This window comes from Molossus molossus, unplaced genomic scaffold (assembly GCF_014108415.1).
Source record: "Molossus molossus isolate mMolMol1 unplaced genomic scaffold, mMolMol1.p scaffold_m16_p_11, whole genome shotgun sequence".
In the NCBI taxonomy this organism is placed as follows: domain Eukaryota; kingdom Metazoa; phylum Chordata; class Mammalia; order Chiroptera; family Molossidae; genus Molossus; species Molossus molossus.
Window position 1 is genome coordinate 19,163,872 of NW_023425346.1, and position 15,703 is coordinate 19,179,574.

Here is a 15,703-nt window from a genome sequence, read left to right on the forward strand (position 1 = left end):
GCCGTTGAAACTTCGTATTTGGTGGCACTCAGAATCATCAGAGCTATGAAACCTCACACCATTGCTGAGGATTTACTGTTGCCAGCAGCCAAAGACATTGTTCAAATTATGATCAGAGACAAATTTGTTATGAAATTGAATGCAATTTCCTTATCTAAAGACACTGTCTGCAGAAGAATAGACAACATGTCTGCTGATATTCCTTTTTGTTTTTTTAATCCTCACCCGAGGACATTTTTCCATTTTTTGTTCAGATAGAGTGGGAAGAAGAGAGAGGAAGAGAGAGAGAGAAAGAAATATCGACACAATTTTCACATCGAGTGGCTGCCTCCCACACGACCCAACCGGGCCGGGGACAAACTGCAACCGAGATACATGCCCTTAGTAGGAACCGAACCTGGGTCTCTCTGGACCACAGGCCGATGCTCTAACCACTGAGCAAAACCGGCAAGGGCTCTGCTGATATTCTTGATCTGGTAATCCAGGAAATTAAATCTGCTCCACTTCCAATACTTAGCATCCGGCTTGATGAATCTACAGACATTGCAAACTGTTCAGTTACTGGTTTACATGAGGTATATTAATGATGGTGACTTTAAAGATGAGTTTCTTTTTTGTAAACCTCTTAAAACGACAACTACTGCACGTGATGTATTTGACACAGTTGGTCCATTTCTGAAAGAGGATAAGATCTCTTGGGAAAAGGTTTGTGGTGTTTGCACAGATGGTGCTCCAGCTATGCTAGGATGTCGATCTGGATTTCAATGTTTGGTACTGAATGAGTCACCAAAAGTCATTGGAACTCACTGTATGATTCATCGGCAAATATTAGCAACAAAGACGCTGCCATAAGAGTTACAAGAAGTAATGAAAAGCATCATAAGTTCTGTCAATTTTGTAAAGGCAAGCACTTTAAACAGTCGACTGTTTTTGTAACTGAGCAACAAGTTGGATGCGCTGAACAATGCTCTGCTATTTCACACTGAAGTGAGATGGTTGTCGACAGGAAAAGCTTTAAAATGTGTTTTTGAGTTTCGTGATGAACCCAACGCTTTTTAATCAGAAAGTAAGACTGCAGTTCGAAGCACTTTTCAGCGATAAAAGTAAACTGCAGAAAATAGCTTATTTGGTTGACATCTTTGCCATCTTGAATGAGTTAATTTATCACTGCAAGGACCAAATGCAACAAGCCTCAATTTGTCTGAAAAGATCCGATCATTCCAAATGAAACTTCAGGTTTGGCAAAAAAAAAAAAAAATTGGATGAAAATGAAATTTACATGTTGCCTACCTTATCTGCTTTCTTTGAGGAACATGACATTGAACCAGACAAAAGGATTACGATGATAATTTCTGTGAAAGAACACTTGCACATGCTTGCAGACAAAATTTCATCGTACTTTCCAAATCTACCTGACACCCCATTTGCACTTGCCAGAAGACCATTCACTGTCAAAGTTGAAGATGTTCCTGAGACAGCACAAGAGGAGTTCATTGAACTAATTAACAGCAATGCAGCGAGAACTGATTTCTCTACAATGCCAGTTACAAAATTCTGGATCAAGTGTTTGCAGTCATATCCTGTTCTGTCTGAGACTGTGTTGTGCCTTCTTCTTTCATTTCCAACAACCTATCTTTGTGAAACAGGGCTTTCCAGCTTGCTGGTTATCAAGTCTAAATACAGAAGTAGACTTGTTGTGGAAGATGATCCTCATTGTGCTCTTGCAAAGACTGCCCCGAGAATTCCTGATCTGGTTAGAAAGAAGCAATCTCAACCTTCGCACTGATGTTGGCTTTTTATGCATACTGTAGCAAAATATAGCAATGGAGTTTACTGTTGTTATATTAAGACTGTTACCCATGCTACACCATGCTTCAAGACAAAATTTCATTTATTTCTAATTAGAAATAAATATTTCACAATATATAATTACATATTGTTTTTGTGATTAATCACGATGCTTTAATTCTGTTCAATTTGTAACAAAAATACATCCTGCATATCAGATATTTATAATTCAAACAGTAGCAAAATTACAGTTATGAAGTAGCAACAAAAATAATTTTATGGTTGGGGGTCGCCACAACATGAGGAACTGTATTAAAGGGTCATGGCATTACGAAGGTTGAGAATCACTGTATAAGACGTTTATGAAGAGTAGTACATCTATTTCTGAAATATCCTAATATTAACTGGGAAAATATCTTTTTTAATGTACCACTTAAGTTCTCTTTTTTTCCCACATAATTAAATCTAAAAGAAAAATGTGTTATGGTCATCTCCACTGAGGTGGGGACCAAGACACCCACCCACATTTTTAAAAAGTAGGGAGACATGAAGTGCTCAACTGAACAGTGCTGTCGTTAAGAATGATGTGAGCCGAGGAAAGGAAGCAATCTGTGCAATAGAATAGCTAAAAGAATTTATTACTCAATTTTGTGTAACAAGTATAAACCCTGAATTTTAAATAATCTCATTTATATACGCACTTTTATGGAAAGCTTAGCCTTAAATAGTTGAGACAGAAATATTCACTTATATAAGAAGATAGTCAATTTAGCATTAAATAGAATGTCCCTTATTAACTTTCTCTGTCTTTACAAAACAGATATAAATTGACCAGTGATACATTTACTGTCCATTAAGGGAGATTATAAAATCTTCTCAGGGTCTTTCTAAAGAAAACACATTGTCAGACTCTGGAGTGTTTGAGAGAAATTCACCTCTACCATGACTACCTGCATTTTTAACTCCTAGAGATATAAATGGGATTCTAAATTCATCAGTAAAGCAGAATTGGGAAAAAGAGCTATTCTTGGAATAGATTCCAATAATTTTAATGCATAATGGAATCAGAATAAGAAAATATTATGAATCTAATACTACTGTCCAATCATTTAAAAATTATTTCTAAGGTTAACTCTTCCTCAGACAGTGTGTTACTGACACTGTAAGATAATCAAGGAGAAAGCACCTGTCAATGTACATCACTTTATTATATTACCATAAATCTTTCAATAAATGGAACAGTGGTGTTACTTTTTTGGTAATGTTAATGAGCCTATTAGCTAGTACCTGAAAAATCTATACTGTACAAACTAATTAAAAATATGGTTTTATTCCTTCATTTAAAAAAAATCTACTGCTCGGCTGGTGTGGTTCAGTGGTTGAGCATCAACCCATGCACCAAGAGGTCGCCAGTTTGATTCCTGGTCAGGGCACATGCCCAGGTTAGGGGCCAAATCCCCAGTGGGGACATGCAGGAGGCAGCCAATTGATGTTCTCTCTTATAGATGTTTCTATCTCTCTCTCCCTCTCCCATCCCCTCTCTAAAATATCAATAAAGAAAAAAAAAAAATCTACCTACACAGGCGAGAGGTAGTGCTGTTATGTGTACATTATGCTCACACAATTTGTCAGGAAATTTTATCTGGCTGCTGCTGAGCATCTCTAGAAGCCCTTGCACATAAAGAGGGATGACAGGTTTACACTTTGAAAGAAAAAATAGAAGCTGCTGTCACTGACAGAACTGTTGGGAAATGAGGTAGACCTAAAAAAATGCAATAAAGCCAGCAGCAGGTTTGTTGGAGCTTACCTGATAGATGACCTGGGCCATGTGTTATAAATTCACTTAGAAATCTTTTTATTTATTTTTTTATTATTTTCTTTGTTGATTTTAGAGAGGAGGAGGGAGGGAGAGAGAGAGAGAGAGAGAGAGAGAGAGAGAGAGAGAGAGAGAGAAACATTGATGAGAGAGAACATCAATTGTCCACCTCCTACATGACCCTCACTGGGGATTTGGTCCACAACCTGAGCATGTGCCCTGACCAGGAATCGAACTGGCGACCTTTTGGTGCATGGCACAACACTCAACCACTGAGCCACACCAGCCAGGCTCACTTAAAAATCTTAATAATAAGATTTATAGTGTATGCTGCCTGGAGTTTAAAAAGTATGACTATAGCTGGGCACAAAAATCAGTGGGAATTCATTCTTCCTTTCCTCTCAACATCACCCACATTTCAGGGGTGCCTTTCAGGTAAACAAAAATTTAACTTTTAACTGCCTATACCAATCTCAAACAGTATAGCCATTAAAAAACAAAACAAAACAAAAAACCCCAGCCCGGCTGGTGTGGCTCAGTGGTTGAGCGTCGACCCATGCACCAAGAGATCACCAGTTCGATTCCCAATCAGGGCATATGCCCAGGTTGTGGGCCCGGTCCCCAGTGGGGTGCATGCAGGAGGTGGTCAAATGATGTTCTCTCTCATTGATGTTTCTCTCTCTCTCTCTCCCTCTTCCTTCTTCTCTCTCTTAAAATCAATAAAGTAAAAAACAAAAAATAAAATTCACATTATAGCCTATCAAAGCAGCATATTTTAATCAATTCATATCAGTTGATTAGTGGAAATTATAAGACTAGTATAAAAGGCAAACTTTAACAGGATACCATCAACCCAATAGTAATATAATATTAGCATAACTTTCAGGAAAAATACTTAATGACAATTTATATACCATCATGTAAAGTAGGTAAAAAAAACTCAATTATAAAACAATTGATGTTTAGCATATTAAAAATCTGCATCCTAAAGTACTTTATAGACAAATGGTAACATACCTTGTTTTCTATGACTGCTTCTGTGCAAGCTTGGAGCATGATTAAATGGTGAGCGAAAACCAGAAATTTAAGTGAATCGTTCTGAAGCATCATCTTAATATAATCCTTTACAGCACCTGCCTAAATATTAAAAGTTAAAACTTATTCTTAATGTCATAAAATGTTTATTAAAAATCATTTTACTGCCCAGCCAGTATGGTTCAGTAGTTGAGTGTCGACCCATGCACCAAGAGGTCACCAGTTCGATCCCCGGTCAGGACACATGCCCAGGTCGTGGGCCAAATCCCAGTGAGGGGAATGCAGGAGGCGGCAATCAATATTCTCCTCCATCGTTGTTTCTATATCTCTCCCTCTCCTTTCCTCTCTCTCTAAAAATCAATAAAGAAAAAAAACATCATTTTCTTTTCTTTTTCTTTTTTTTTTTATCCTCACCTGAGGACATTTTTGCATTTTGCAGACTCTGTGGTCCGCGGGCCCAAGCTCTAACCACTGAGCCAAATCAGCCAGGGCTCATTTTATTTTCTTCTAATAAATCAAGAAAAACTCAAACATCAATAAGTTTCTATGAACTTCTAACTTATTTGTTTTCTAAGTAGCCTAAAGAAGTAGAAGCTCACATCTAGGTGGGAGAAAAGGGACAAAAAAGGGGGGGGGGGACAGAAAATAAGAATGGTATAAGAATTAGAAGGAAAAAGAAAGACGAGAAGAGTTTAGATGGAAAGTAGGTACTCAAGTAGACTATGGCCATGGAGAGGCTGCGAGTTTTGTTTTGAGGGTAATTTTCAAAAAAGTTCATACAAAAGACTAAATGGGCCCTGGCCGGTTTGGCTCAGCAGTTAGAGCGTTGGCCTGCGGTCCGGAGAGACCCGGGTTCGGTTCCCGCTAAGGGCATGTACCTCGGTTGCGGTTTGTCCCCGGCCCTGGTTGGTCGTGCAGGTGGCAGCCACTCGATGTGTCCCTTTCACATCGATGTTTTTTTCTCTCTCTCTCCCTCCTACTCTATCTGAACAAAATAGGGAAAAATGTCCTCGGTGAGGATTAAGAAAAAAAGAAAACTAAATGGAAAATGAAAGGTAAATAGTGAGATGAATAGCATTTTTTTGAAAGGGAAGACTAAAAAAGAATAAGAAAGTGGTTAACTCATTTTTTAAGCTAAAAAAATTAAGTAGATTTACAAATAGGGCACTTTAGGGAGAAATAGAAGTTTAGTTTGTCTCCCGGATGGAGAAAGTCACAGAAGAGGCCGGAGCAACGAGATTAAGAGTTCAGAAGGGAGGGCCGAGAAAATGGGGAGATACAAAGAAATTATTGGGTGGAAAAGAAAAATATTTTAAAAGCGCAGATTGAATAGGCTTTTCTTAGTTAACTAGAGGCCTGTTTTCTTAGTTACCTGTTAAGAGTAAGAAATCAATATGAGATGAATCAAATAAGACAAATTTAAAGTGGATAGCATGAATTCAATCCAAAGCATGAATATAGCCTCTCATCTGTTAAAAACTAGTTACTTTGAAATTTTGGGAAAAGACAGTAGGCTGAACACATTTAACCTCCACCCCTTCTCAGTGCTTTATTTCAGTAAGAGCAAAGCGTATAGGGAGAAAGAGAACTGTAGACGGATCAGTAGCAATAAAACTTTAGAAGCTGAAAAGTAGATAGATGCCTGGTAACTGATCAGCTAACCTAACAACAGCTCCTAAGCTGTCAGTATGAAAAACTGAGAAGCACCTGGTTCACAACGTAGTAGTCTTAAAAAGTCCAGGAAATGGCACCTCTGGAAGGAGGATGGGGATGTGGCTAAAACAGGAAGGTTGGCTGAAAGAATGTTAGTAGTTGATTATGTGCAAAACTCATCCATATCTTGTCTCTGCCCATTCCACACAATAAGTGATTTCCCAACCCATCCTGGCAGAAGACCAGAGATTTATTTTCTAGAGAGGGTAAAACAGAGAATATCAGGATGGAGGAAGCCCATGTTGATGGTAGGCTACCCTATAAAAATCATGGGTATTAAATGAAAGTTACATAATAAATGCTGAGATCTGCTCTTCTCCTTCAACCTTCTTACCCTGCACAGGTCCAAAACAGATAAATAGTCCTATAATCACTAGGCAGAAGAACAGAGTCATATAAAATGCTTCTTTTCTGAGGAATCTGACCACCCAAAGAGGAAAGACTAAATATTATTGATATCGGGGGTTCCTCAGCAAGAATTCCGAGTCAGATCACCCTTTATTGAAATCTATAGTATACAAGCCATATCCACAAACAGTTTCCAGCCACCATTTAGTGTCTTACTTGTAAATAAAAGCAAACCAAGGATCACCAGGCATTTGCAGAAAGCAATCTATATGAACAGATCAACCATACAGTGAGAAGAAAACTAGAAGGGATTACATTTATAAAACAAGAATAGAATGCTACAAAAAAGGGATAATTAGGGAGAAAGGGAAGTACTCTTGGTAAAAATATAATAACAAAAATTAAAAATTCATTGGTATTAAGATGAGAAAATCTTCAGAAAGTAGATGAAAAATCATTAAAAATATATAAAATACAAGAAAATTAGAAGACCAGGCCACGAGGGCAATATATTAATAAAATGTTCTAGAAAACAATGCAGAGAAAGCAGAGGACAGAAATAAAGAATGTTGCCCTGGCTGGTTTGCTCAGTGGTTAGAGCATCAGCCTGCAGACCCGAGAGTCCCGAGTTCAATTCCTGCTAAGGGCACGTACCTCAGTTGCAGTTTGTCCCTGGCCCTAGTTGGGATCGTGTGGGTGGCAGCCAGTTGATGTGTCTCTCTCACATGGATGTTTTTTTTTTTTTCTCTCTCTCTCCCTCTCTATCTGAAGATAAATGCAAAAATGTCCTTGGGTGAGGAGAAAAGAAAGAGAGAGAGAAAGAGAAAAAGAGAGAAAGAGAGAAGGAAGGAAGGAAGGAAGGAAGGAAGGAAGGAAGGAAGGAAGGAAGGAAGGAAGGAAGGAAGGAAGGTAGGCAAGTCTTAGGACATAAGTTTCCAAATGGAACATGGAAAAGGCCCAAGAAGATTTTTCACAATGGATGAAAGGGGACCCAGAGCAAGGTCATCATGAAATTTTATAATATTGGGGACAAAGAAAATTCTGTGAGCTTTCAGAAAGGGGAAAAAAGGATTTAGCAAAATCAAAACAGAATAAAAATTTTGAACTACATTGGATACCTCAATATCAATGCTAAAAATTCTAAGAGAAAATAATTTCTAACCAAGAATTTATATTCAGCCAAATTAAAAATCAGATATAAAAATAGATTTAAAGTATTTCCAAATATGCAGGGATTCAAGTAATTTACCTCTAATGTACACTTTCTTAGGAGGCTACTGAAGAATGTGGTCCAGCAAAACAAGGGAGTAAACAAATAAAGAAAACAATATGAAATAAAGAGGTAATTCAGCCCAAGGAATAGATAAAGAAAATCCCTAGGATGAGAGCTCTGCAGCAGACTGGAGCTGATCTAAGGCTATAGGGTAAATTCTTTATGTAGATAAAATTAATACAATGTTAACATTTAAAGATATTGAGAGTAAGTTAAACCACTAGGGAGAAGTTTAAAGATAAATTATTGAAAATGAGTTGTAGAAGAAAGAAAACATAATCATAGTACATTGCATGGTTCACCTGTAAATATTATAAACATGGTTCTACTAATACATGGTGAATATTGATCAAGCCAAAAAATTAGTAAAAGTATAACTCCATCCATCCATCCATCCATCCATCCATCCATCCACCCACCCACCCACCCACCCACCCATCCAGGTACCTACCTACCTACCTATCTACCTACCTACCTATCACTTTGCTGGGAGAATGGAAATACAGGAAAGATCTGGGTGTGAGGGTGGGCAGAGGGCTGAAAGAGCTAAAATCTCATCTTCCACATTGGAACGCCAATTAGTGACAGCTAAAATTACAAAGCAAAATAGTAATACAAACCAAGAAGCAAGGTAAACATAGCTGAGGGATGAGGAAAATACTAAAAAAAATCAGCGATAAGAATAGAAAGTGGTTGCCTTTGTGGGGTAAGTTTAGGGGACTGTTATTTTTTGAAATGGCTATTTCTCCTAATTAAACTATGACCATATGTAGCTTTGGTAATAAAAAATAAATAAAAATGGGCATTTCAAAGTTGAAAATTTGTACATATGACTGTAAAGTCACAAGACTGATTTTACAAGCTACATTGTTCATTTGTTTGTTTTTTCCTACCTTCCCACCCCTCTTCCCTCTAAGGTTTCCTTACTTTCATGTCTCCAGGTCTATTTTGTTCATCAGCTTATTTTGTTCATTATAATAATAAGCAAGCTACATTTTGTAAGTCTAAATTTTCTAAACAATAGATATTCATCATTCAATGAGATTGGAGGCTGTTAAGAACTTTAGCCTTGGATTTCAGTGCCTCAGAAAGTGGAAATGAAGCCCTCTCAAAATAAGGAGCTATAAATTCCAGACATGTTGCCATGGTAACTGAACCACTTTAATAAACTTCATGTTTGCCTAAAGAGCTATATTTACTGTGATAAGCCTTTCAAAAAGTGCATGTCAAGTTGGAATATTTTTAAGGTACATTCACTTACCATCCATTGCAGACTATATAATCACCGTCCCCCAGTCTCTGATGCATTCTGTGCCTCTTCATAAGAAAGCCATTTCTCCCAGAATCCTCCACTGATATCGCCCCTCCTTATTACAACCAGAAACTGCTGATGCCAAAGCCTGAGCCTCTGCTCCTAACTCCTTTCAATCACTGGTTCACAATATTTTATGGTTACTCTTAATATTATAAAGTTCAATCATATTATGGGCTAAACAATCTCTTGGGACTAAACTAGTAACTTCATCATCATTGTGATATTGTTTCTTAGGAGAAAATGTATTTGGAAAACCAAAATAACTATGGAACACACTTTAGGATTATTTTAGGGATGTGGTTGGGATTGCATAGGTTTGCATTCCAAAACATACCATACACGCCCAACCAGTGTGGCTTAGAGGTTGAGTGTCAATCCATGCACCAAGAGGTCACCCGCCAGTTCAATTCCCAGTCAGGGCACATGCCCAGGTGGTGGGCCCAGTCCCCAGTGGGGGGCATGCAGGAGGCAGCCAATCTTTGTTCTCTCTCATCAATGTTTCTTTCTCCCTCTCCCTCTCCCTCTCCTTCCTCTCTCTCTAAAAATCAATAAAGAAAAAAAAATTGTTAAAACATACTATACATGCATTATTAACTATTATCATTTTATTCTGATTAAAACTGTTACTGCATTATCATAGTTTAAGTTATCCAAGCAGAAACCTGCTTTCAAACTATCTTAGGTGGATATTATATGGAATGGCAGACTCTCTTAAATGATCAGGTTATGTTGATTCAGGTTTTATAGAAGTTATAGAAAATGCATATATTTATTCACAATTCTCTTTTATTTTATTGAAATTGGCCTGTCAGTAATGTGCTTGTTAGTCAAAGATCTCATTTAAATAATAATTATTATTTTTTATCCTCACCAGAGAAAATGTTTGCATTTATCTTCAAATAGAGCTGGAGGGAGAGTGGGAGGGAAGAAAGAGAGAGAAACATCGATGTGAGAGAGACAAATTGAGTGGTTGCCACCCACACGACCCCAACTGGGACCGGGGACAAACTGCTACCGAGGTACGTGCCCTTAGCGGAAACCAAACCTGGGACTCTGGTCCACAGGCTGATGCTCTAACCGCTGAGGCACACCGGTCAGGGCTCATTTAAATGATTATTGAAGACTACCCACTACATTTCATTTAAAGAAATACAGAAATGAAGAGAATATGTTGTAAAATTTTTTAACTATTTTTTTCAGTGACTAGGTGCACATTATAATTTTTGAAGTACAAATAATTCAAGAAAAATCTACATTGCATTAAAGATCTGTTGAAAGTTACTTGATTTTAAATTGTCAGCTTTTGATCAAAAAATAAGAGGGAGAAAGGAAAAATGAAAAAGACATCAAACCTCAGCTATGACAAAGACTCTCTCCTCGACCAAACTTTAGTTAGGCTGCTCAGAGCCCTCTTCTTGACTTGGCCTTAACCTTGGCCTTCCGAATCTGGCCTCCTTGCCAGGCTTACAGAGTCCATTCGTAACAAAACAATTGCTAAGTCAGTTATTGAGAATATCCCCACTTTTGATACGTGATCAACCCTTGATATCTGATCAAGTTTTTCATTGCCCACTTTTGATGTCTAAGTCCTTGGCCTTCCTGTAGCAAGAATCCTATTAGGTCAGTTTAGCAAGAATTCCCCTATGCTTGATGACTCCTCTTCGTAATTTTCCATCCACCAGCTCCCTTACTCCTGCTGGTTGGCTATAAATCCCCACCTGTCCTTGCTGTTTTCAGGGTTGAGCGAGCTCTCTCCACAGTTGCAATAGAGTTGATTCCTACTGCAATGATTTTGAATGAAGTCTTTCCTACCATTTTAACAAGTGTCAGAATAATTTTTTCTTAAATTGCTATAAATTCTAGCAAAGGGAATGTGAGCCCCAAAGAAGTTTCTCTAAATTCTGAAGTCCTCATGCCCCAGACTAAATGGCAGTTTGTTTAGGGATCTGGTAGCCATATGCTTTAAGCTCTTTACGTCCTTCTCAATCAGTAGGAGGTGAACTGTGACTGGTCTAAGCGAGCCTAGCACTTTCATTCCCTCTGATTCTGACTAATAAGAAATGTGGAAAGTCTACTGCAGGCTTCAAAAAAATCCTCACTGACAAAGGGACTATTAGAAAGCTTTTCATTGCTTTAGGCATTATGGCCTGCACATGATACATGAAATGCCACAGTCTTCTTGGGGTTACTATGGAAGCCACTGAGGACAAGTGGTGAACTAGGTCAGCCAAAGGAACTAGGTTCTAAAAAACACATACAACTTTATTGAGATATAATTCACAAGGTATACAATTCACCTATTTAAAGTGTACAATTCAGTTTGGCATTTAGTATATTCACCGAAATTGTGCATCCATCACCACAAACAATTTTAGAATATTTTCATTACCCTAAAAATAAATCCTTCACCTCTTAACCATCACCTCCCACTCCAGGTCCCCGCATCACCCCTAGCTCTAAGCAAACACTAATCTACTTTGTCTCTGTGGCATGGACTATTTTGGACAGTGCATTTGAATGGAATCATACAATATGCAGTCTTGTGTGACTGGCTTCTTTATTAGCATAATGTTTTCAATCCATGCTGTAGCATGGATCAGTATGTAATTTCTATTGCCAAGTACTATTCCACTGTATAGATAAACCACATTTTATTTGTCCATTAACCAGTTGATAGCCTTTCTGCCCTTCGTGTTTTTATTAATTTATCTAGTTCACCTTACACTGTTTCTTAATTAATTTATTTGTGATAGTCAGTTTACCTTTTATCCTTTAAAATGACCTTAAATAAGAAAAGGAAAGTACTAAAGTCAAAGAGAATATGCCTTGCTCACCCCTTGCCCCACCATACCCCACAGAAAGGCTGGGAATTTTTGTTTTCCACTGTCCCTTCCCTTTTGCTCATGGTTTTTTTTTTTATCCTCACTCAAGGATATGTTTTTATTGATTTTAGAGAGAGAGAGAGTGAGAGTGGGGGAGGGAGGGGGGAGAGAGAGAGAGAAAGAAAGACAGAGAGAGAGAAATTTCTACGTGAGAGAGAAACATTGATCAGTTGTCTCCCGATGTGCCCCAACCTGGTATCAAACCCACAACCTAGGTATGTGTCCTGACCGAAATCGAACCTGAAACCTTTTGGTGTATGGGATGACACTCCAACCAGCTAAGCCACCTGGCCAGGGCTGTTCATGGTTCTTAATTTAGAAACCATTTCACCAACCTGAGAAAATATTTTCCGATCTGGTCCTATCAGCCTTCAGGAAAAGATTGGTAGTTCCATAGTATAATGTCAGTGTTTTTGAAATTTTCACAGAGGTCCATGCCAAAATTTTCCCATAGAAAATAATAGTTTCACTTCCAAAGGTGGTTTGGGTGAACTATAGTAAATATTATTTCCTTATCTTTAGGTATGTTTATGACTATATCTGTAAGTAGAAATCTAGTACTTCTAATACACCTAATCTTTTGACATTAACCAAGTTCCACAAGCAGCCCATTTCACACTGAGAAGCAAAAGGGCTACAATCCAGTGTTAAGAGAGCAAGTTCAATTTAATAACTTAACCAACAAAATTTTACAAAAATAAAAACAAAAAACCAACAACCCTGGGATCCTAAACGTTCCCATGAAACTTTTTCGGACAAGATATAATAAAGCAATCATTCTATCTAATCATTCTGCCTAATATAGAATAGATGAGAGAGAACATTCCCATTACTCACATACTCTATTCGGTTTACTCAAATTTAGAGAAAGTTAGAAACTAAAGCCAATAGTCTTATGGCCTTCTAAAAAATTATTTTCATAAAAATTGATTTCATGGAAGTTTGGTCATAAAAGTCATTAATCAAAACAGCGAATCTAAGTCTTTTAAAATTGAATTCAATTTTATAACATCCTCGATTTCTTTCCAAACTCCATCTACTGGTTATGTCAAAAAGATAATCAACTTTGTACTACTAAAGTATAGGTAAGAATAAATCTTATTTGAGTATTAAAAATGGTAACACATAGAACATACAGACCTTAAAATTCTGTATCTTCTCCATGTCTGCACAAGAATGCTGAAAAATCACTAACAGGGATTTAAACCCATAGTCATTAGCAACTATTAAATTTATTCAGCTATCCTATGGGAATGATAGTAAGTGCATGTACTCTGAAGCCAAACTGGGTTAAAATCTTACCTCCATCATTTATAATCTGAGAGTCCTTGAGCAAGACACTTAAACTGTGTTTTTATTTCCCTATCTATAAAAGGGTACAAAAAGTGCCTATACCCCATAGAGTGGTGGTGAGAAGTAAATGCATTAGTGCATATAATATGCTTGGAATCGTGCCTAGCACAGTAAACACTGTAGAAGTGTTAGCTATTATTATCACTATATTTCTCCAGTAAATTGCAAGAACAGCTTCAACCTATATCACTTTCTTCAAAATCAGAAATGTCCCTCTTGGCTCTCAAAACTTCCCACTGCCCAGAGAAAACAGAATTTATCATCTGAGAATTCCATTACCTTTCCTTACTTTTATTCATCATAATTTCCTTTCCTTTTGTAGCAAGAGAGATATTTCTTCTCTTCTCTAAGGCAAATCCCTCCACCTGTGAGTCCAAACTTAACCCGTCCAGCCACCTCAAAATCCTTACACCACTATCTTCTTGAGTGGACCTTTAACTTTAACAGAGCCTTCCTCCATTCCACATGACCACATGGCTAACACACTATCTTTTTTACTCCTCTAAAATGATAACATTGTTTTACTGTGATTTATTATTACTGACTGTCTCCTTACCAATGAACAGGAGGCAGACTGTGCCTGGTGAGAGCCAGAGACCCTTTACTGAACAGAAGACCTGGCCCAGGAAGAGGCTCTCCAGTCTCACAATATCCCAGTCGCTGTGCAGCAGACTATCCAGTGGCCTCGTTCCATGTCACTGCATGTCATACATAGGAATCTACCTGGGTTAAGCTGCTGAGGCAAAACAGCAAAGAGGAAATGCACTTTGTGCAGAATGAAACTGTGTTTAAATCAGTTTGACTTCTGGAAATTTTTATTTATTTTATTTTATTTTTTATCCTCATCCGAGGGCATTTTTCCATTTTTTGTACAGACAGAGTGGGAGGGAGAGAGAGGAAGAGAGAGAGGGAAACATCGATGTGAAGGGACACATCGAGTGGCTGCCACCCGCACGACCAACCAGGGCCGGGGACAAACTGCAACCGAGGTACATGCCCTTAGCGGGAACCGAACCCGGGTCTCTCCGGACCGCAGGCGGACGCTCTAACCGCTGAGCCAAACCGGCCAGGGCTCTGGAAAATTTTTAAGGCACTAAGGAATGCTGCCATTCCCAAAATAACTGAGAAATTTAAATTATGGCTTAGTTTAATCATAGAAAAATAACTGGCATTTCTCTTAAAATGGTCTCCTCTAAAAATCAGATGTTGTTATAATGTACTGGAAAATAGCTAAAAGTTGGCTAAACCATACATACCACTTATATCTGTTTTTTGTTTTACCCTAGGAGAGTATTGTACTAATCATAAATGTTAAAGATCTGCTCATTTATATCCACTGTATTCTCGATAAATAAAGCAATAAGAATAATACAGAAAAGTAATTTTAATAGCATGAGATCCTTCACTAGTTGACCTTTTACCAGTAACACTGATTATTTTTTGTTCATTTCCTTTGTTTAGTATTTATCATAATTACTGCTTATTATCATTATTAAATTTCTTATAAAAAAATATCTGAAAAAGAGATCTCAATAATGTAATGACAAAATTAAGACGATAATAACAAACATACTTAAACCTTATACTGCCTCTGTCCTCCTAAGACATACAAGGACTTAATCTCGAAAGGCAGACCAGCATACATGTTTACACAGAATATAGGTGACATATGTCAGTACCATAACTGTATGGCACTACAGCGTTGTATATGTAAAAAATGACCGTATCAGTCTGGAGAGACCTGGGTTCGGTTCCCGCTAAGGGCACGTACTTCGGTTGCAGTTTGTCCCCGGCCCTGGTTGGTCGTGCGGGTGGCAGCCACTCGATGTGTCCCTTCACATCGATGTTTCTCTCTCTCTCTCCCTTCCTCTCTCTCCCTCCCACTCTATCTGTACAAAAAATGGAAAAATATCCTCGGGTGAGGATAAAAAAAAAAATGACCGTATCAGTATGACCTAATTTGCTGACGTGACCTAATTTGAAGCACTGGTACTATATTCCTGTCAGCCTAGAAGACACTGTAGGATATGATACAAAGAAGAGAGAAGATTAGAGCAGAAAAGGAACACTGTCCTGGAGCTCTATAAAACTAGAATAGAAGGAGACACATTTGTCTGAAGGCTTCAGACAGAATTCTGCCTGGAGCAAAGGAAGAAGATGGATGACCCTCAGTGGTCCTT

General features: G+C 37.9%; 1 protein-coding gene across 4 annotated transcripts in view; it reads right to left on the reverse strand.

The window, feature by feature from the left end:
* ZRANB3 (zinc finger RANBP2-type containing 3) overlaps nucleotides 1-15,703 on the reverse strand; it is a 272,667-nt gene that overhangs the window by 54,539 nt on the left and 202,425 nt on the right. For 3 of the 4 annotated variants that reach the window (XM_036254751.1, XM_036254750.1, XM_036254752.1), the window contains one exon: nucleotides 4,622-4,741. In XM_036254751.1, the coding sequence (XP_036110644.1) occupies nucleotides 4,622-4,741 (120 nt within the window). Of the gene's footprint in view, nucleotides 1-4,621; nucleotides 4,742-14,079; nucleotides 14,144-15,703 lie in introns of those variants that run through there. The other variant, XM_036254753.1, reaches the window with a different exon arrangement.